At 33.6% G+C, this 21,948-nt stretch overlaps 1 protein-coding gene across 1 annotated transcript in view; it reads left to right on the top strand.

The window, feature by feature from the left end:
- The window catches only part of LOC149896081 (uncharacterized), a 59,912-nt gene extending 39,891 nt beyond the window's left edge, over window positions 1-20,021 (top strand). The window contains exons 4-13 of the mRNA XM_090117899.1: window positions 10,657-10,861; window positions 11,225-11,400; window positions 11,975-12,160; window positions 12,758-12,983; window positions 13,504-13,627; window positions 14,582-15,033; window positions 15,440-15,582; window positions 16,212-16,293; window positions 17,484-17,599; window positions 18,474-20,021. Of these exons, the coding sequence (XP_089974025.1) occupies window positions 10,657-10,861; window positions 11,225-11,400; window positions 11,975-12,160; window positions 12,758-12,983; window positions 13,504-13,627; window positions 14,582-15,033; window positions 15,440-15,582; window positions 16,212-16,293; window positions 17,484-17,599; window positions 18,474-19,559 (2,796 nt within the window). The 3' untranslated portion in view covers window positions 19,560-20,021. The remainder of the gene's footprint in view (window positions 1-10,656; window positions 10,862-11,224; window positions 11,401-11,974; window positions 12,161-12,757; window positions 12,984-13,503; window positions 13,628-14,581; window positions 15,034-15,439; window positions 15,583-16,211; window positions 16,294-17,483; window positions 17,600-18,473) is intronic.
- The last annotated feature ends 1,927 nt before the right edge of the window (window positions 20,022-21,948 follow it).

Below are 21,948 nucleotides of genomic sequence, written 5' to 3'. Positions count from 1 at the left end.
TGTTTTTGTGTGTTTACGAATTTTGTAAGAGTTTCTAATGTTATAAATTATGTCTGTCTATACTCTATACAACACATTACCTATTTAATTGAAATTTTGTATAAAACAGTTGAAAACTGTCAAAAACGGCAAAAGTCACCTCCTACGGGAATGGGTGGCAGTTTTTGAAGTGAAACTTCCTTAGGCGGTTTGAGAGTAAAAATTCAAGGTCATGGCATTACCGTCACGTCAAGGCGACGATTTTGGTATCTTTGAATCTTGCTAGAAGTTTCACTACTGACATGTGTGCTCGGTACACGCTCTTATCTGGTTTTGTCCATGGCTGAAACCGCGTGGCGCAACTAGTTATATCATTAAATATCATATTAATGTTACAGTGCGTTGAACCAAACCTGTGTCATGTAATCGTGATATGCCGTTTTGTTTTACGCTAAGATAAGACATTTTTTCAAACCTGCGACTAACTATTGTAACTATTATTGCATAATATTTCAATTATCATAATTAATAAAGGGCTTGTATAAGATTCGATTGATAAAACAGTAGACTTTATACTTATACCTTGCGTAAAAAATATATTTATTCAATTATTTATTTTGATTAAAAGGAAAACAATATAAAAGCAATAAAAGGGCACAGAAAACAGGTCAATGTCAAGTTTTTGAGTTATTTTTTAGAAAAAATTTGATAGTAAAACAACATGGTGTCTAAAAAGAGACAGGTAACATTTTTAAAGTAGTTCTATCTGTAGTATAATCAAGATAATATCCAAGGTTTTGGCTGGAAATCAGTGTGTCAGCTGTAATGTGATATGCTGAGCTAAAACCTATTTAGTACTTACCTACATTCCATTCCAACAATAAATATAATATCATTTATCAATTTAAATTTTAAACTAATTTTAGCTAATATCTACCTATCCATCTATTATGAAAAGACAAGAAACACTTACAATTTTACGCACATAATCTTAAAACTTTATGTTCGTACACAAATTAAATTATGTACGATCGATATTAATAATAAATATAAACAATAGTTAAATCTGAACGGGCAGTAAAAATAATTTGTGCCTAGTGTCATATGTAGGAGCGATTTAATAATTATGTATGTTTATTTGATTCTCGCGACGATAGCGGCAACTACGAGGCAGTTACGTAAGCGTCATATAATAGACTTAGGCTCATTATACACGGCCGTGAGATGTTTTTCAATTTGTACTGTTATATTAAATTCTTTAATGTTTTAATAGGGGTTTACTTGGAAAGTTATTCACTAGCTTTTTGTTTGGGATGCACGTGGAATTTGTGCTACTGGAAGTAATTTTTACTGTGGTGTATTTATGTATTTTTAGTGTCATTTTGCGATAATTATGAAATTTTATCAAAGTCTTCTACAAAACTTCCTACTAGTTGAACCGATTTTGATGATTCTTTTTTTATTTGAAAGTGCAAGAACTAGTTCCTTCCGATAGGTCCTATTGAAATTTTATTCAGTTCTGACCACTTGAAGGTGGTTTTATTTTGTGTTAAAAAAGTAATTGTTTTATTTATTCAATCGGTTTTGGCGTGAGAACAAGAATCAGTCATGTTTATTTATGCAGTTATAATTATAAATTATAATTTATAATACAGGTTTTGTTCAGCCTAGAAGTCAAATGGCTCGTTTATTTTGGTTTCTTATTATATTGTAAGTAATGTGCTTTAAACTTTAAAGGCACAGATAAATATTAAACTTATTTTATTAAGATTATCATTGTTACATAGTGATACAGTATGAAGTAAATTTTAAGGTTTTAATAAATTACAATTATTCATATAAATAGTAGGTAGTAATTGCATTATTTAAATTTGAATTGTATAAATTATCAGTGAGGGCAACAATTTCGAAATATAATTGTTGTTTGTATAAATTGTTCGAAAAATAAATTTAATATTGTCGGGATTAGAAGTTCTTTTGTTAAATCTAACAATAACGGAACGGATTAGATAAAATACAAAAATAAATAAAATAAGTGAAAGTATCAAAACATTTTGAGCGCTGTAACCGACCCGGCTCTCATCTTTCACTGCTTACCAGGGACGTACTTTGTATTTTATTTTTGCAATTAATTTTAATTGAATATTTTTTACACCAAATATTATATTAAAGTAAGTGCTCTTTTTGTTTCCTTTTCAAGGATTTGCGGAATGACAATCAATGAAAGGAGAACTTAAAACTGCGTTCTGTTTTGATTTACTTTTTGTAGTGCATTTAAATATTCAAAATTTTATATTTCAATCGGATTTTGTTTGTTTTATACAGTTTTAACGTAGGACTGAAAATTCAATGCGTGTTTATATAATTTTGATCAAATATTTCAAATAAAAATGGATCGTTTGCATTTTGCGGTTGTTTTGTGATAATTGTCTGTAGAATTTCGGACTAAATTTTCTTACAATAACTCGTATTTATTGGCCTGTTTAAAAAAATATATATATATTTTAACCACCGTATGATATTTACTAAGAATTACTCGTCACAATCGTATACTTTACAATATGTAAAGTTTTATTTATACATAATATTTGATTTGCTCTTCCATTTCAAATTTTATTTTCGAAAAATTAATACAAAATGTTTGTACAAGCTACAACTCATTTATTTTTTATGTTTTTAATAATTATTTATCATAGATATAGATATTTTCTTAATAATCAAAGAATAATAAAAAACACGTTAATAATTGAGAACCATACTTCGATTTTAGACACGTCGGTTAAACGCGTCAGTGTTATAATATTATTGTAATACATGATTCAAGGATGATATCATTTTACGTTTGTTTATTTTTAAATCACATCGTTTCTTTATTATGTTTGTATGTTTTGGTGAATATGTCAATAGTGACTATACAGGGTGTAATCGTCAAGTGTGCACAGGCGATTATTCCGTAACTATTGCAGATATCAAAAAACTTTATACTGATATCGAAAGCCCTTTACCTAATGAGTAAAATGACAATAATAACTTTAAAAAAATAAAACGGGAAATATCCAAAAAAGTTACATTAAACACTCATAATAATAAGAATAGTGTGGGCGGGATCTATCACTACATAGATACATAGTATAAAACAAAGTCGCTTTCTCTGTCCCTATGTCCCTATGTATGATTAAATCTTTAAAACTACGCAACGGATTTTGATTCACTTTTTTAATATAAAGTAATTCAAGAAGAGGTTTTAATTGTATAATTATATGGTTTTAGACAAAGCCGCGGGTGGAATGCTAGTAATGTAATATAAGAATAATAATGAATTTATGCAGCAATTGGTATCTTTGAATCTTGCGCAAGAAGTTTTACTTCTGACACGTGTGCTCGGCTGCTTTTTAAGTCGATTAAAGTATATCAAACTCTTATCATAAATTCAGTGTCTTTTCCAGCCGTCAAAATGACATAAATACACGTTTTTTGAAGTCGGTTAGCAATTAAGAAACCTGTGTAGCCAAAGACTCTCGGATCAATTACCCCTGTAACGTTTAGGGCTTCATGTGAAGGGGTGGGTCGATAATTCACGACTCCTAATAAGCTAAAGTGTAGGATTGTGTGTTTGTTGTATTAATTGGCGTAATTAGGATTATGTATCTGTGGTTTTTGGATTTGTGATCTATGGATTATCGTATAATAGTTTTTTAATCAAATTTCTCCGAAACGACTGTATCGATTTTGTGAATGTTTTAACTTTTAAGCGTTGTATTTGTTAGGTCTGAGAATAGATCGTTAACTGTTTTTTATAACCCTAAGTGATAGGGGTATCTTAAAAGTACATCGATTACCGGTCAGGTAGTCTACCTATGTATTTAAAATTACGTGTTAGTCATGTGGTCATACCACGTACAATTCAAGTAATAATTGTTAATTTGGTAAATTTATCTTTTAGGGTGATAACTGTTAAAATTATTTGATAAATTACGTACCATTTGGACTACTACTACCACGTGGAGTTGAGGCTTGTAAATAATAAATGTTAAGTTAGCTAGGTTGGGTTAATCTGTAATTAGTTCGATTTTGTAATAATTTTGATCGACGTGGCATTTAAAAGTTGTTGATATTGGCTAGAATTTATATCAGTTTATGGAACTTCTCAGATATGTTCAGTATTTATTACAGATTAATACGATTTCTTTATTAAGTTTATATTTAATTTGAAAATATGAGTAATACACGTTCGTCAATGTTAATCTAAATTGAATGTGAAATGTTATATAACATGATTCGTACTACCAATATATTATAGATCAATTCGTATTAATAGATAGAGATAGTGATTAGTGTCTGATTGTCTGATACCTACTTATAATTTTATAAAAATATTTTCATGGTCCCTGGCTATTTTAGATCTTATCTTATATATTTATTGTTAGTTGAATTAATGGAGTTATGAATTTTAATCAATTTCTTTAGTTACTGTACAATATCTTATATTTATTTCATTAGCATAAAAATAACATAGATAACGACCTACTTTTCATATAAAATATTTAATTACTTTTGTAGTTATGTTTAAACTTTAAAGTGAATACTGAATACTAGACAAATTTATAATTATTGTTTACTAGAGGTCCGCCCCGGCTTCGCCTGTGGTACATATTTCGCAATAAAAGGTAGCCTATGTCCTTTCTCGGGAATCAAAATATCTCCATACCAAATTTCATGAAAATTGGTTCAGTAGTTTAGGCGTGATTGAGTAACAGACAGACAGACAGAGTTACTTTCGCATTTATAATATTAGTATGGATTTATTCAATTAACATTATTATTTATTAAGTTAGTAAAACGTAAAGTGGTACTTATGAAGAAATTATTATATCATTTTATTTCTTAAAAAGCAAATGCAATACAAAGTATTTAAGTTACTATATTATCTTACTTGTATCATTTAGCTCTGAAGCTACTTTAGTCAAATAATAATAAACTAGAATTGTGTTCTCTTTTAAGTCGCAAAGAAGGATAATGTTATTATATTTTTTCTGCTTAAATAATAATAATTATTAATTACTATACTATTATATATTCTATTTTAAATTGTTCTAAAGATATTGTTATTGCATAATTTTAAATAATTTGTGTCACTGCGAATTTAAATAATAATAACTATTATTATTAATTGTCGCGTCCACTCCGGCTCTGTGCCCCCCCTCCCGCCTCACCCCATTCCGTGTTATTGAGAATTTATGTCCGTAAAGCTGTGTTTACATGTATTGAATGTTTGTTTATACTATTTATTTAATTATTAGTACATTTTTAATATGATAAATAGTATATTATAATATTTTTCTTAGTTTCTTAATGGCGATTTTTTTTATTAATATTGTTTATTACAATTTTTACATTTTAGGTTTATAACGCAATTCCGTTTTAATGAAAAATAACCTGTACCCCTTACTATAATTATCAATAAAATCTTTTCGTTATTTGAAAACGTAGATTAATAGTTATTTTTACTTTAATCTTTTTAAGACAGTTCTGTTTAATAAAGAATTAAATAAAAAAAGTACTTCTAATATTCTTTAGTAAGTAAGCTCGCAAGCACATTCCACATAAAGTTTAAAGAGATCCTATACATCGGTATAACCAATACTACAAATAAATCCCACATTAAATCCGTTAAAAACTGCCAAATTTCATAAACTGCCAAAAATATTCACAATAATACATACCAGTGTGCACACACCCTTATGTCAGGAGCGATGCACTCATAGACCGAGCTATCAATTTTGTGTGTGTTGTTGTGTGTGTGTGTTTCGTGACACACTATACAGCGTGATTCGGTTTTGGTAATGAATAAATGTGATTAAATTTAATATTTTATGCATTTTTGGACTATTCTGTTGACTACTAAGTTTCTGAATATTTTAAACGAAGATAGATGACTTTAACGTATTTTTTGCAATTCTGTACATACTACTAAATTTATATCTTAGTGAGATGGTGCTGCATGGTTTTTTTTAAACTCAAACATTTATTTATTCAATAAGACTTCTTCTAGAAGCGCTTTTGAATCGTCATAACATATTTATTTTTAACATAACATTTACCACCGTGCAAAACGGATTGTGTTTGGATAATTATTCAGAAATCTACAATGTACACACCTTTACAATGCTTTTTTGGATTAAAACATAAGCAAAAACACTTTAATTTACTACGCGACTATAGGTATTTTGCGACAAGGTCAACAGAACTCTGACTTAAATTACGTTTCTGTAATTCAATTTTATTTTATTTATGTTACCTACTTTTTATCCTTTATACATTTTATCAGTTATGTCAAAAGACAATAATATTAAATATTAATAAAAGAAAAGGCGAGTGTCTTAACGTTATTCATTCTTTACAAAATTCAATGAATTATTCAAATGTTGATGTCTTATCTTTCGTTTTTATTCAAAGACTAATCTTAATAAATTTTAATAATAAAAAACAGGACCTTTCAAATCGGAGACACTATGTTGTCTTAGGCTTTTTCAGCTAAATGGCTCTGAAAAAAGACCGATGACTCATCGCAAGTTTTACTTTTAAACTAAGATAAAGTAAAATGTAGGTATCTCGTTTCAGTATTATTAGTTATTACATTATTATAATGACTTCACTGTGGCTTCACTCCATGGTATCTAAGGTAATCATAAATAATTCTATATACGCTACTACCACAGATAACATAATACCATACTACTACTATCAAAATTCTAGTCTATATTGTCTATTAATATCTATCAAAATATGTATATAAGTAATGTACAATATTTTATCTTCGACATCGGTTTTTACGTGAAAGAGTAACAAATAAAATGTACAAAGCATTAATTATATTACAATATAATTTGACTGGATATATTATATAGTTGTCATATAAAAAAATAAAAACAAATAATAATAATTATTGTAACAAAAAACAACACCATGTATCATCACCCTATTTCAAGGAAACAACGCACACACACACACACACAGCGTGACGCACACATGGACACGTGTTACAATTATAACTTTAATTAATTTATTTATTATAATCCGAATGTAACTTACTGTATGTTTGTTGTGATTTTTTTGAATATTGGGATGTATGTCTGTTCGATGGTAGCATGGAAACTGCTGATCCGATCGCGATCGTTATGGGTTTTGTCAAAATAGCTCAAGTAAATGTTAAAATTGGTATTCAAAGGAATCATTTCTTAGGATATTGAAAAAAACGATAATATTTTAATAAAATTAAGACTACTTGGGTTGGGTTAACATTTAGTATTAAATATTTTGAATTTACTTTTTGGGTCCATTATTTTCAAAAACTACCTACATATTTTTAATTCGACGAAATTTAAATTTTAATCTATGATTTTTTTCACATTTCACTATGATTTTTATAGCTAATCTAGCTTCGGCCTGCAGCTTTGCTTCCTATTCGAAAACAATCTATTAAAAATTCCATCTAAATCTGTTCAGCCGTTCTTGCGTGATTAGCCTCAAATTAAATTTTTCACTTTTATATTAATAGCGATAATAGTTACCCATTTATCATATTAACAATATTAATGTATCCGTTACGTATATGTTATTACAATTAAAGGACAAACAAACAGACAATTACTATACATAGTACGAAAGTACATATTACTTTTGTACATTCTCACAAAATGCCGGCATAAATTGACCTCCTTATTCTGAACGAATCTAAAATAAGATTAATAATTTTATTTTAGTTATGATTTAAAAAATTTTAAATTATAAAACTAAAACTAGTTATGTAATATTTGTCGCCTGGATTCGCTTGTGTCAATTTTTTGAACTAGCAAAAATACTTTTTCAATGTACATTTTAAAATTTGATAGTGGCTTTGCGATATCACAAATAATAGCGATAAAAAAATGAAATTTTAAATTTCCTGTTACATTATACACGTGTAAATCTTTTTTTTATTATTTTATTCGTCGTTAAAAGAAACTTCAAAATACGAGTAAAGCATTAAACACAAAAATTACATTTAATTCTTCCTTTGTTTTATCATCAAACTAGCGGTCCGCCCCGGCTTCGCCCGTGGTACATGTTTACGTTTTCTCTACATAAGAACCATCCTCGTACTTCAAGGAATATAATAAAAAAAGAATTATCGAAATCGGTTCAGCCGTTCTCGAGTTATGCGCTTACCAACACATTTTGCGATTCATTTTTATATATAAGAAGATGAAGTAATAACAATTAACATTTAAATTGAATTCACATAAAAAAATGAAATTACTGTCATGTAATATACATATTTGACTTATATCGCGTTACAATGCAAAAAAATCTTAATAAGTACGTGATATTATTGCATTATTTAAAACAATTTTATTGAACTATACGCCCGTGGCTGCTCTCGTTATACTTATAAGTTTCCTTCCGATATTTATTGTTCAAGTTTTTTTTTGCGATAATGAAATCGGTTAAAAGGGTATCCTATACAAATATCAAAAGTTACATCTATCTATCGAATCAAAATTCACTTTAAACTGTTTAATGGTTAAGCTTAGAAGCAAACCGACTTTAGTATAGTTTTTCGACAATTATGTATTTTATAGATTTATAATCACTATTCTTTAATAATATGTCGCAACTCGCGAGTATATCAGCCGTTCAAAATAGCATATAAGGATATTACGAAGTTAATAGAACGTCGCCGTTTAATTAAGCGGCTAAACAGCTGAATTGGCTATGACATATCTGTATTATATACACACTACATTTATCTATAATTGAAAATTAAAAGCGATATAGTTTCGACATCGCCCGCCTCCCAGAATACGGCCGCCTTGTTACTTATTTGAAAGCAATTTTAGTTCCCCCTTCATTTAGAAATACAGGCACGGACTGTCTATATTTTTGTTATAAATCCATACTAATATTATAAATGCGAAAGTAACTCTGTCTGTCTGTTTGTTACTCAATCACGCCTAAACTACTGAACCAATTTTCATGAAATTTGGTATGGAGATATTTTGATACCCGAGAAAGGACATACGCTACTTTTTATCCCGGGAAAATGACGCAATCCCGGAAATCCCACGGGAACGGGAACTATGCGGGTTTTTCTTTGACTGCGCGGGCGAAGCCGCGGGCGGAAAGCTAGTTTAATATAAATCAAATATGTAATGCAAAGCATTAATGCCAAATAATTGATTTTTGTATGTAGGTACATATATAAATATACGTGTTCTTTTTAATAAATACTAGTGGTCCGCCCCGGCTTCGCCCGTGGTACATATTTCGCAATAAAAGGTAGCCTATGTTCTTTCTCATGGTCTAAAGATTGTCTGTGCCAAATTTCATCAAAATCGGTCCAGTAGTTTATGCGTGAAAACCATACATACATACATACATACATAATTACAAACCTTTCCTCTTTATAATATTTAATAAATACAATAATCTATTCAATAAATATCGATGTTAATAAAAGTTTACCAAACTCATTTAAATTTTTTTAACTAGTCAAATTCTGTGAACTACGGAGTCACGATATATGAGGTAATCCGTATTATGTGAAAGAGTTTCTATTTGCCCTTGTATAATGTTAATATTTTGGCAATTTTCAATTATAATAACGACACAAGAAAACATATTTTAAACAAATACATCAAGTTTCTATTTGTTTACAACAAAAATTGTTATTGTATCGATTTAACAAAAATTGTTTTTTTTTTGTTAGAAAAGTGATACCGCTTGTTATTTTATTCCTAACATTAACATTTATCTGTTAAAAAAATTAAACCTTTTACGCAAAATTAAATTGTCAAACGAATGTCCGGGCCCGGCCCTGTCCACCTCCCGCCCCCTTTCAAATAATTCCACAGGGCCGTACTGAGCGAGGTTTATCGCTAATTAATTATTTAGTTTTCGCTCACCTTCTTAATGGATTGTTCTTATTTATTCAACGTTTTATGTGCTTAGGAAAATTAATTCTACCTAAAGAAATAACAGATTTGTGATGAGGGTTATAAATTTATTATTTTCATCAACATATTTCGTGTAATATAAGTTTGTAGGCTAATAGTTAAATGTTATTTATACATTACATTGGTCTGGCTGTTTGATTAAATGGCTGAGGATCATTCAGACTATCGATTGAACTAAGTTCAAGAAAGAAGTTTTAATGTTCAAACAGTAAAGTTTTGCAGCCAGGGTCTGTGTTGTGTTTAAATGTATATTTATTTATTTTTTTTAACTTATTTCTCTAATTAATAGAACGGCTGAACACACTTCACAGTGCGTAATACATACAAAACAAAATCCAATACCTAACGTCTTCTAAAAGCCCTTTATTGTCCGCAAGTCTGAAACTTATTAAAATTCCCTTAAAAAGATGTTCTACGATCTGTAGATTGTAGAAAATCCTAATTACAATACGCATGTACTACTTTGCTAAACAAAATACAAATCATTATCGAACTGCCCCTTTTAAACCCTTTACAGTCTTCTTTTGTTTACTTACTCTTTCTTTCTTTTAATTTTCTATTTATTGACTGATTTTTTATTCTTATTTGTACTTTTCTCTGTGCACAATAAACAAATTTTGTTTGATTCTTTTAAAAAGACATTCAGCCGTTCTTTGCTAACCAAAAATCCTCCTCTTTCCAGGACGAAGTACTCGCAATCAACGACAAAGTGGTCCTGCGTGCTGAGGACCTGCTCTCCTGGGTGTGCTCCGGTACGGGCTGGCGCTGGGGGCTCCGGGCAGTATGGCGGGGCGCGTGCGCTCCGCCCAGTGAGCCGAAGCATACTGCGCCATTGCATCATACGAGACTGGATTTTAGTGATGTTGAGAGAGAGAAGAGTGCTATGTGTAAGTTGCTGTCTCTTTCTACTGTATAAGACTGTCAAGAGTAATTGTAGGGTACGTGTGCTACGGTAGATAGTATTGCTGTCTCTTTCTGATATACACGTAAGGATGCGACTCGAATATTATGTTAGATATGTAAGCAATGGAAACGTAACGTAACGTGCTAAGTTACAGCAAAGAATGCGGACGCCGGACAGTCCAGGTCCAGGAGAATTTGTCCATTGCACCCGATGATGATAATATCGTCCAAATAATGAAACTATTGCTACCTTTCCCCCATTTATAGACAACTCAGATTGTTCTACCATAGTTTTCTTGCTGATTGTGATATGTAACTCGATTATGACCATAATTTTTTCCTTCCAGCACTAGACACCGACAGTCCAGGCGTCGTAGTATTCTCCTACCCCCGCTACTGCAGATACCGCGCGCTGGCAGCTCGACTGGACGGCATCCAATCCGCCTGGCTGCGGGACTCGCTTGTGGCCGCGCTCGGCGGGTACGCGGCACCCACCAGTAATACCCGGATACTGTACTGTAAGGTGCGTGTATACAGACACACATACACTAATAACAAAAGAATACCGTGCTACAAGGCGAATCTCACACACACAGACACACACAAAAACACTAATAATACATGTGAATACTGCCAATTTTGCACTGCAAGGTACAGACATATACAGCACTATCGTGGTGTGCTCGTATGTGAAAAATACCTACACACACAGACAGACACAAATAAACAAAACACTCTTAGAACACAAGGATACACACGTACTGTGCGCACCCGCACTCGCACCTGCACCTAACTTCCGAGCCGCCATTAAGTTTGAATCGAACTGTACTGAGGCACTAGAAACATAAACACACAGTACCATCATGGTTCTCTCTTACTCGCGGTAGCCGGTACCAACCTCTAATTACAATTAATACTAAAATTACAAATTTAGTTTTATTATTTTCTTCTCTTGCACACGAAAACCTACCAAACAGATTTTAGTGATATTACGTGTGATGTAAGGAGATACCTTCACGCATATTTACACCATTTTTAACTAACATTCTTACAAATAAACATAATTTACCCATTATCTAAAGTCTGATCCTCCACAGGACACCTTCGAGTACCCAGAGCTGGAAGGCCACGAATTCGTATGCAACCATCTCGCGCCGAAACTAAAAGGACGACCACGTGGTCGGCGGCGGGCACGGGCGCGGTCGCGTGACCGTGACCACGACCCTGACCGTGACCGTGACTCGCGGTCGAGTGACAGTGACGTCACGCCGACGGAGCCGAGGGTGAGCATGTTTTATTATATTTTTAGTGGTTATAGATTTTATTAAACTTTTTTAAAATATTCTGGCAATGGTTATTAGTCGAAATAAGAGTTCCTCCGAATCTATAAAATCACCTATTCCAAAACTATTATCACTATTTCAAAACTCCCTGAAAACTTTACAGGTAAAACTGCAGCCTACATGCTAAAGACATTTTGTTTACATTTTATTCACAATGGCACCAATAATAATTATCGATACAGTCAATAGCCAATTATAATAACTGAACACGGGAAAACTAAATGAAATAATAACAATTAGAATTGTTAACCTATACAAATTTTGAATTCCAAACAACACGCCACATAAAAAAAAACGGGTTGCACTCCGGGAGTGCCGGCAGAAGTGAAAACTTGATTATTAACGTTGAGCGTGTTTGATATTTTGGAATGGTATCCGTCTTACGCTTTTTCGATCAGGTCACGTGTCCTGACGCGAGTTTAAGATTATATACCCATTACAGAAAAAGTGCTCAACGCCGCTAAAGAAGTTTTCACTTCAATAAGAGTCAAAGGATTAAAAATGAAACAAAACCTCTAATAAAATAAAATTTTCCAGACACCACGCCGAGTGTCCCTCCGGAACGGCGGTGATAAACAGAGCGAAGAAGAAGACGAAACAGAGAGCAGAGTGGCGGAGAGAGAAGATAGAGAGGAGAGAGAAGAGAAGAGACCGGATAGAGACGAGAAGAGACAGGAAAGCGTGAAAGATGAAGAGTTCTTACAGCAGTTGAGAGAGTTTTACAAGGACAGGAGTTATATGAAGATTGCGCATACGAAAAATAGTATGTGGTTTTTTATTAAGCATTATAAGAATATATTTTTCTCTACTGAGATGTGAAAATTAGTTTTTAGTAATCTATATAATAAAAAATGTTGTGTGGTTTTATGAAACCACGGTAAAAGTGAAACTGTTCGAACGGTTCCGAACACTGCTTTGTGTAGCGCATGTCGCGTGACGGTCGGCTGCCGAGTAGGTATACCTACTCGGCAGCCGCGATACACGCGACATGCGCTACACAGACCAAAAAGTTTGAGACAAAAAAGAAAAGTTTCACTTTAAAAATGAATCGCCAAATGTGTTGGTAAGCGCGTAACTCGAGAACGGCATAATATATCCTTATACATCCTTGAAGTACGAGGATGGTCCTTTTTTTGCAAGTTGATCTGCTTTCAAATGGAATTTGTTTCAATCACCATAAATTTATTTTCATCGTTTTCATAGAATTCTTCTTTTTTTTAATTTGTATTATCATCTACAAACCATTGTTTTCAAGTTTTTAATATATTATTATTTACTTCCAGTATCCCTCCGCAAGTTATACGGTCGGGTTCGATCTTGTGGCGGCTACGAAGCGGCGTGCAGAGGGCGGGTCTGGAAGTTGTTGTATGGGGGTCTGGCACCGAGGGCTAGACGGCTTTATGAGAGGTGAGAAAATATTATCTAGTTATTACCACAGATCACAGAAACTAAAGGGAGATATGGTTAGGGGGCGGGGCCGGTGTGGCAGCAATATGCCCAAAAAAAGAACAAACTGTAGTGGTGCTGTATACGTACGTCACTTACAATCTAGTGTGCGAACGAATAGTCGCTCTCAAATTTTTGTGTGATGACACGCACACAACGTGAAGTATTGTTTTGATTTTGTTTACTGCAGTTGTGTGCGTAAATTTGTAATGAGACACGGTTTCGTACTCAGCGCAAGCGATTGGCATCTCTCTAGATCTGTATGGTTATTACTATGTTACACCTGTATAGATGGTTACTTGTAAAACACCAGCAACCTCGCAGGACAAGATAGCTAACATCATAAGTAACAAAATTTGTTCTACGACTTTTGATAATTTGTTAGATTTTAACGCGCATCCCACAAGTAATTATTTATAAACATTACATATTTTAATTTTTTTTCAAGATTTTCAAGATTATAATATAAATGGCTTATCTTTGGCTTATATTATGCACTTCGTGCAAAGTTCTAGAGTGGTCATCACAGTAGTTTTGAGCTACATCTACACTAATATTATAAAGAGGAAAACTTTGTTTGTTTGTTTGTTTGATTGTAATGAATAGGCTCATAAACTACTGGACCGATTTTAAAAATTCTTTCACCATTCGAAAGCTACATTATCCACGAGTAACATAGGCTAGGTTTTATCCCGGAAATCCCACGGGAACGGGAACTATGCGGGTTTTTCTTTGAAAACGCGGGCGAAGCCGCAGGCGGAAAGCTAGTATATTATAATGGCGAAGCGCGGCAATATCCCCATATATACAGGTGTAACATACCATTTAAAATAAAACTTAAACCTGAACCTGAAATCTCTGTCCGCTTCGCGTAAAATGCCCCATATATTTATTTATCTATGTACCTCCTTTCAGATTCCTGCTCCTCTTCGAGAACCACCAGCGCCGGGAAAACCCAAAACTCTTCCCCAAATTGAACGGCAAAATAGACGAACCAAAAACCATAGACACGATAGACGTCACCGACTCGCCTCTACGCGACATAGACAACAAAACCGACTTCCCAGAAAAGAGGTTACGCACACCAAGCCCGAAAGCCGACGAAAAACTCATATTGGACAATGAAACTGGGGAATTACTAAAAGAGGACATGAATATTACCTCAAAACCCGCAGAGGAATTAAATAGGGAGTTTCTAGAGTCGCTAACAAAGGAGAAGGAAGAGGAAAAGGGGGAAAAGGGAGAGGAGGGAAAAGGGGAGGGGAAGATATCGGTGAAGCCGGTGGAAAAGTTGATAGATGTGGGAGTTGAAGATAGGAAAGATGGCAAAGAGTTTTTGAATGAACTCGCGCAGAAGTTGCATTTAGGTACGTTATGTTATTGTGAATCTTAAAGTAGAAATTCTATGCTATAATATTTTTATTTTATAACTAGCTGTGCCCCGCGGTTTTACCCGCATTGCTCCGCTGATTGCAAAATATATAATAGCCCAGATTTACATACAGACAAACAGATAAAAATTCCCGAGTATTCTTTATAAATGTATTCAATGTACAGTTTTGTTTTTCATACATAACTACATATTTACACTAGTGTTGGCACATAAGCTACATCACTGCAAAGTATCATAATAATTTGTTTAGTGGGTTTATAATATTAATTCGATATCTCACTAACTATTTACGGGAATTGTGTAAAAAATATCCTATTTTAATCTCATTCTTTTTACAGGTAGTAAATACATTTTTTGACACATTATTCTATTATTTACAGGTAATTCAGACACGACAATACTAAAGGAGCTATCAGACGCGCAGAGTAGCATCGCTTCGAACGCATTAACTAGCCTATCGACTTTAAGTGAGAAATACGCAGTAAACGGCCATAATTCAGTCACAGCAGTTAATTTAGATCAGGTAATTATTTATTTACTAGATTTACGCCCCCGGCTACGCCCGCGTTTTCAAAAAAAAAAATTCTGCATAGTTTCCGTTCCTGTGAGCTTTGCTACTTGAGGTAGAAAATTAAACAAAATAAGTGGATGTAAAATATAATTTATTAAATACATATATTTACAATTGTTAAATATATATTTACGAACATTCATTTATTTTAACACATATTTTTTTAATATTTCGCAACAAACAACAAAAAAAGAAAAATGTTATTACCAAATATTTCGCTTTTTGCTGCTCGGTTGCCTGGCAGAGACCATTGCTCAGTGATAAGGCCGCCAATTGTACTACATCTGTCTAATACCATATTTTATTTTTACTGTTTCTTGTTATTTAATGATTGTATTACAATGAAGTGTAAGAAAAAAAAGACGTGTGGCACTCGGGGACTGCCGCGGTAAAGCTTATTGCATGCTATGCCTTCAAGCCACACCTCCTTGCCCGTCCCCGTGGGGAGCGTGAGGTTTTTTCGTTACGGAATTTCTCGATTCGGTTCCGCGCTCAAAGCCCGCGATAGAAGCTATGCAATAGCTTAAAAATATTTTTATTTCATTTAATATAGTAAAATAACTCAATAATGTAATTCGCAGCACAAAGCACGTCCGGCCGGCCGCAGCTCGCTGCGAGCTGTGCGCGTCAAACCGACCCGCCCGCACCAACCGAACAACACACGTGAGTTTATAACTACCCACATAAATTATTTTTATTTTTGAAGTGAAAACTTCTTTAGCGGCGTTGAGCACTTTTTCTGTAATGGGTATAAAATCTTAAACTCGCATCAGGACACGTGACCTGATCGAAAAAGCGTAAGACGGATACCATTCCAAAATATCAAACATGCTCAACGTTAATAATCAAGTTTTCACTTCTGCCGGCACTCCCCCAGTGCAACCCGTCTTTTTTTTTATTTAATACCATAATACAATTCATTTTACATTAATATTTAACTGGCGCAAACATTATCTCTTTAGAAAAAAAATATTTTAATACTTTATTGCACATACGGAAGAAATCGAAATACAATAAGAGCGTGAGTGCGCATTACATGTGTTAGAAGTGAAACTTCTTTGGCAAAATTCAAAGATAACTCAAGTTTTTGAATCTTTAGGCGCGTTGAGAGTAACATTTCAAAGTCGCGTCATGGCAATACCGTCACGTCATGAATCTATGAATCTTGTCGAAGAAGTTTCACTTCACTCGGCACATACGCTCTTTTTTTGTGAAACAAAATAAAAACATTACTTTTAGACTGACCGGTTGGCTTGGTTGGTAGTGACCCTGCCTTCCAAGCAAGAGGTCATAAGTTCGATTCCCACCCGGGGCAAACATTTGTGTGATGAACATAGATGTTTGCTCTGTGTCTGGGTGTTAATTATCTATATAAGTATTTATTTAAAACTAGCGGTCCGCCCCGGCTTCGCCCGTGGTACATGTTTACGTTTTCTCTACATAAGAACCATCCTCGTACTTCAAGGAATATAATAAAAAAAGAATTATCGAAATCGGTTCAGCCGTTCTCGAGTTATGCGCTTACCAACACATTTTGCGATTCATTTTTATATATAAGACTAGCGGTCCGCCCCGGCTTCGCCCGTGGTACATATTTACGTTTTCTCTACATAAAAACCATCCTCGTACTTTAAGGAATATAATAAAAAAAGAATTATCGAAATAGGTTCAGCCATTCTCGAGTTATGCGCTTACCAACACATTTTGCGATTCATTTTTATATATAAGATTATAAATGTATGTTTATCAGCCATTTGGTTTCCATAACACAAGTGAATTAGTATGGGATCAGATCGTGCCGTGTGTGAAAATTGTCCTGAAATATTTAGTTATTATTTATTTTTAATTTGCAGCTCCACAACCAGCAGTTCGCGTAGAAGCGTCCCCACCACCACCGGCCCCAGTCACCAACTTTGGTATCCACCACCCCGCACCACCACCCCCACATAGCGATGATGAAATCGTTGAGGTAAATCTATACTAATATTATAAAGCTGAAGAGTTTGTTTGAACGCGCTAATCTCAGGAACTACTGGTCCGATTTGAAAAATTATTTAGATAGCCGATTTATCACAGAAATAATATTTATGGCTATAATATATATCATCACGCTAAGACCAACAGGAGCGGAGCAATGCGGGTGAAACCGCGGGGAACAGCTAGTATCTTTATAAGAATTGAATACTTCTCTTCACTACATAGTATAAAACGCAGTCGCTTTCTCTGTCCCTATGTATGCTTAAATCTTTAAAACTAAGCAACGGATTTTGATTCGTTTTTTTTTAATATATAGAGTGATTCAAGAGGAAGGTTTTAGTATATAATTTATTAGGTTTTAGTGAAAGGTTTTTTTCAAACCGGTCAAGAAGTTTTTGAACCTTATCATTACATAGAATAACAACACTTTCCTCTCTTTAGATTATAGAACTAATGAAAACATTCTTTAATTCTTATTCTTTATTTATGTGTAGTTTAATTATTTATTTACGTGCCAATGAACGGCTAACATTATAATAGGTATGGTAAAATGTAGTAGGTTAGTAGCGCCCGGCAAACTTCTTGGCCAAAAAGTAGCGTGGTGAAGGAAGCTTGCGCATATAAAAATGTACTAAAACTTGATGCGCAAACTTCCCCCACCACGCTTCTTTTTGGCCAAGAAGTTTGCCGGGCGCTATGTAGTTAAAAGTTTCTCAAACAAGGCTAAAAATATATTTACTATTAATAGTTCATAAAAAAATATCATAGTGTTTGTTACACAGATGTAACGTCAAAAAAAAAACTTTTTTTTGTAATTATCAATACAACAATAAATAAAATAATAATACAATCATTTTCATTTTCAGGTACCATACAAACCAAAAACACCAGAAATAATAGACCTAGACGAGTATCCGGAGAGTCCACAGAGCGTCAAGAAGAAAAAGCTGGAAATCCTCAAAGAACGGGGTTTAGAAGTTACTGCCGTACCCCCAACCCCTATTTGGCCGACTCCCCTAGCAACCCCTCTAACCCCCATAACCCCGTTAATAAACCCCGCGCCTATAATCCTCAACCCCGCGGTACAACACCAAATAATGACGCAAGCGCAACTATTCCAAATGTATAATATAATCCCACCAAATTACGGTAATGGCCTTCAACCCCCGAAAGTTATTCAAGCCACTAGCGCCTTTGGAACATGTGGGCCAGAGAAAACAGTTTACGGCAATCCCAAAGACCCCTTCATGCCGCCCCCACACGTGCTACAAGGAACCCCCATCAAACCCCAAAGGGCCATACAACCCTCTGTACCGACCCCTCAAGATATTCTCGACCTTACTTGCAAATCCCAATCTCCACCCCCACAAAAACCAGCAGTTGAAATAGTTAGAATACCACAGTCAGTGACCCCCACGCCGCAAAATTTGACGAAAAACTACACGCTTCTAGATGGAAAAGCGGTGGTCGGTTCCAACTTGGAAATAACGCTCGTCAACCCGAAAACCCCAACGCAAAAACGGCCGCCGCAAAAACGGTCGTCGAACGGCAAATTCACATCAGCAAAAACGCCAACACCACCGAAAGATTACCCCAAACCGTTCCCATCACCATCTGGGGTCAAAAAGGCCCCCATAGTGGTCCCCAACTACCAAATATCGCGCGATGATGTATCCCCAACCAGTTCAACGGGGTCAAAGGACTCGCAAAACAGCGCGATGCCAAATAATTTGCTGACAAATGTGTTCAAAGGGCAGAATTTGACCCAAATGATGGATATGCAAAAGGGCCCCGTCAACCCCTTCATGGACCCGATGTATATGAACGCGTTCTACAGTAGTTTGGGCCAAATGGACCAGAGACAATTGGCCCTATATAGGGACTTTATGGCCAATCAGTTTAGGGGTTACTCGGGCCTTTTGAACATTGGAACGCCGACAACGAAAAATTAGTGTGCTCTAGTCGGTTAAGTCGGATTTGCGTTATGAAGTGTGTTCTTATTCTGTTTATTGCGCGGCTTTGTTTTTTAACTGATTTAAAACGGGATTTAAAACCGGTTTCACAATTTGCGAATTCACCGATTTTTAACAATTTTTGTACATTGTCTGTCATTTTGACAGAACTAAACATGACATGTAGAATTGTGAAACTGGCCGTAAATGTTGTTATTTAAAAAAATGTATTTATGGTGTAATAAAGAGATAACTTGTTATTTTGTCCAAAGAGGGATGTTGAGTTTCTTGAATTTCCATTTTAATTGAAAATTTGTTTTTATTTTACTAAATATTAACTATGCTCTATGCTAAAAATAATATTTGTATTTATTATCTATGTTTTTTTATATCTGTTTAATTTTACTTATGTCAAAATGCTAAATGGCGGCAAAACAGGGATTAGTTAAAAAAGTTACATTTATTGATTATTCATCCCTTATTTTAATTGATTATGAAATATGAATTGCAAGAAAAGTAATTTTTATAATTGGCACATTTTAATTTGCGATTATTAAATTGTAATGTTCTATTTTAGATTTTTTTTTAATACTTAATAATAATGGTTGTTCTATTTTGTTTTAATCACTTAATTTTTGTGTCAAATGTGTCTTGGCAGCTATTATACAATTAATTTTATTTTATATGTATATATAAAAATTCATAGCGCAAATCGTAAATGTGATATGTCAACGTGTGTTCCGATCTCTCGTTAATTTCCAATTTTATTTAGTGTTTCATCTTATTCGATATAGTATTCCATTTTTGTAAATATATTGTATAAAAAACGGTATTTTTTCCTTGTAACTGCCAAAAATGTGACGTAATAACGGTTTCAAAATGGCCGATAGTCCAATTTGAATTAGGAATTGATATCGCCGTCTCTTTCGCACGCATTTCGTGTGACAGGGACAGCGCTACGTCACGTGCTAGGCGGAATTTAGTTGAATTATTAGTTAGGCTAATATAATGTTGTTTCTAGGGTAATTTTTTAAATTCGCAACTGTATATATTGCATCGATGTCCGTTGGAATCGAAACTGTTCGACGGATTGAAGCAAGTACGTCAGTAAGTTCACTGTACAAAATTAAAGTTATAAAAGTATGTTTTTTTCTTTTATTTTATTCCTTCCATTTTTCCTTGTGACTTTATTACACTGAAATAATCAAATGTCTAGACGACATGTCTCATGAGCTATACCTTAAGCTATATAAATAAAACATATTTCATTCATAAATCATTTTAATAGCACCACAATATAGCACTATTGGTCCGACCCGTCTTCGACCGTGGGCCCTGAAGGGAAAGTACTTGAAATACTGGAGATAGCAAATTTAGCTGAAAAGAAACATTCCTTTACTACTTACTACTTCACTTTATTATAAAGAAAAAGAAGTGCATTCAAAGATTTTCGATAGTTCTCTTGCTTAGACCGGGAACTACCGACCAAACCGGCTTGTACGAAGCCAAATATTTAAAAAAATAAAATTTGTTATTTCATCCTTCCAATAGACACAAATCTTAGATTACAAAATAAAAGACAGATGGAGCGTTGCCGAACTAAACCGAATAATTTATCGTCATTTCCATAAAGCTATGTGTGCTGTCATTTCGCCGTTGCACTGTACGTACACGGTGCTTCTGTGTGGGTGTTATGTTACCAGGTATTGAAAATTTTCCCAAAATTTTCCCCGACTACGGAAGAAAGAGGGTTATGTTTTTCGAGTGTAGGTATGTATGTATAATATTTCTTTGACACGCCCTGCAGTATAAACTGTTGGATCGATTTTGAGTTGTGACTTATGAGGTGTCATTGCAATCATCTGAATTATGAAGGTAGCTGTGGTGGTAGTGACGTAGGCTACATAAATTATTAGCAGTCATGTTTTAATTTTTATTTTAATATAAATTCGGGTTTTTGATATTATTTTATAATATTGTAAAAATTATTTTATCACCTATCTACTAAAGTTATACATGGACAAAATAATTTTATTCAATTTTTATTAAATAAATTACTTACATTAAATTTATTAAATAAATTACATTAAAAAAAGTTTTTATTTTTCAAAACATATGAATGCGAATAGCGGTAGTTTTTAGTCGAGAATGCGGGATTTTATTTTCATCATATCCATCATGTGTTCACATGAATTAAATCGCAAGCGAAAACGACGCTTTTTATAAAAGTAACAAAATAATGTATAATACTTTTTAAAATAATCTAATAATGACCATGAACTTTTATTGCACTATACAAATAATCACATTCACGATCGAAAAATCCAACAGCACTACCCCGAATATCTTTTAACCATTTTACCCCTAAAAATGGCAAATTCATTTTCAA

This window comes from Colias eurytheme, chromosome 29 (genome assembly GCF_061535395.1).
Source record: "Colias eurytheme isolate Ceu_HAF_F1 chromosome 29, ilColEury1 Martin Lab GWU primary, whole genome shotgun sequence".
Classification (NCBI taxonomy): domain Eukaryota; kingdom Metazoa; phylum Arthropoda; class Insecta; order Lepidoptera; family Pieridae; genus Colias; species Colias eurytheme.
The sequence above is the reverse complement of the archived record's forward strand: the minus strand, read 5'-3'. Positions and strand labels throughout refer to the sequence as shown.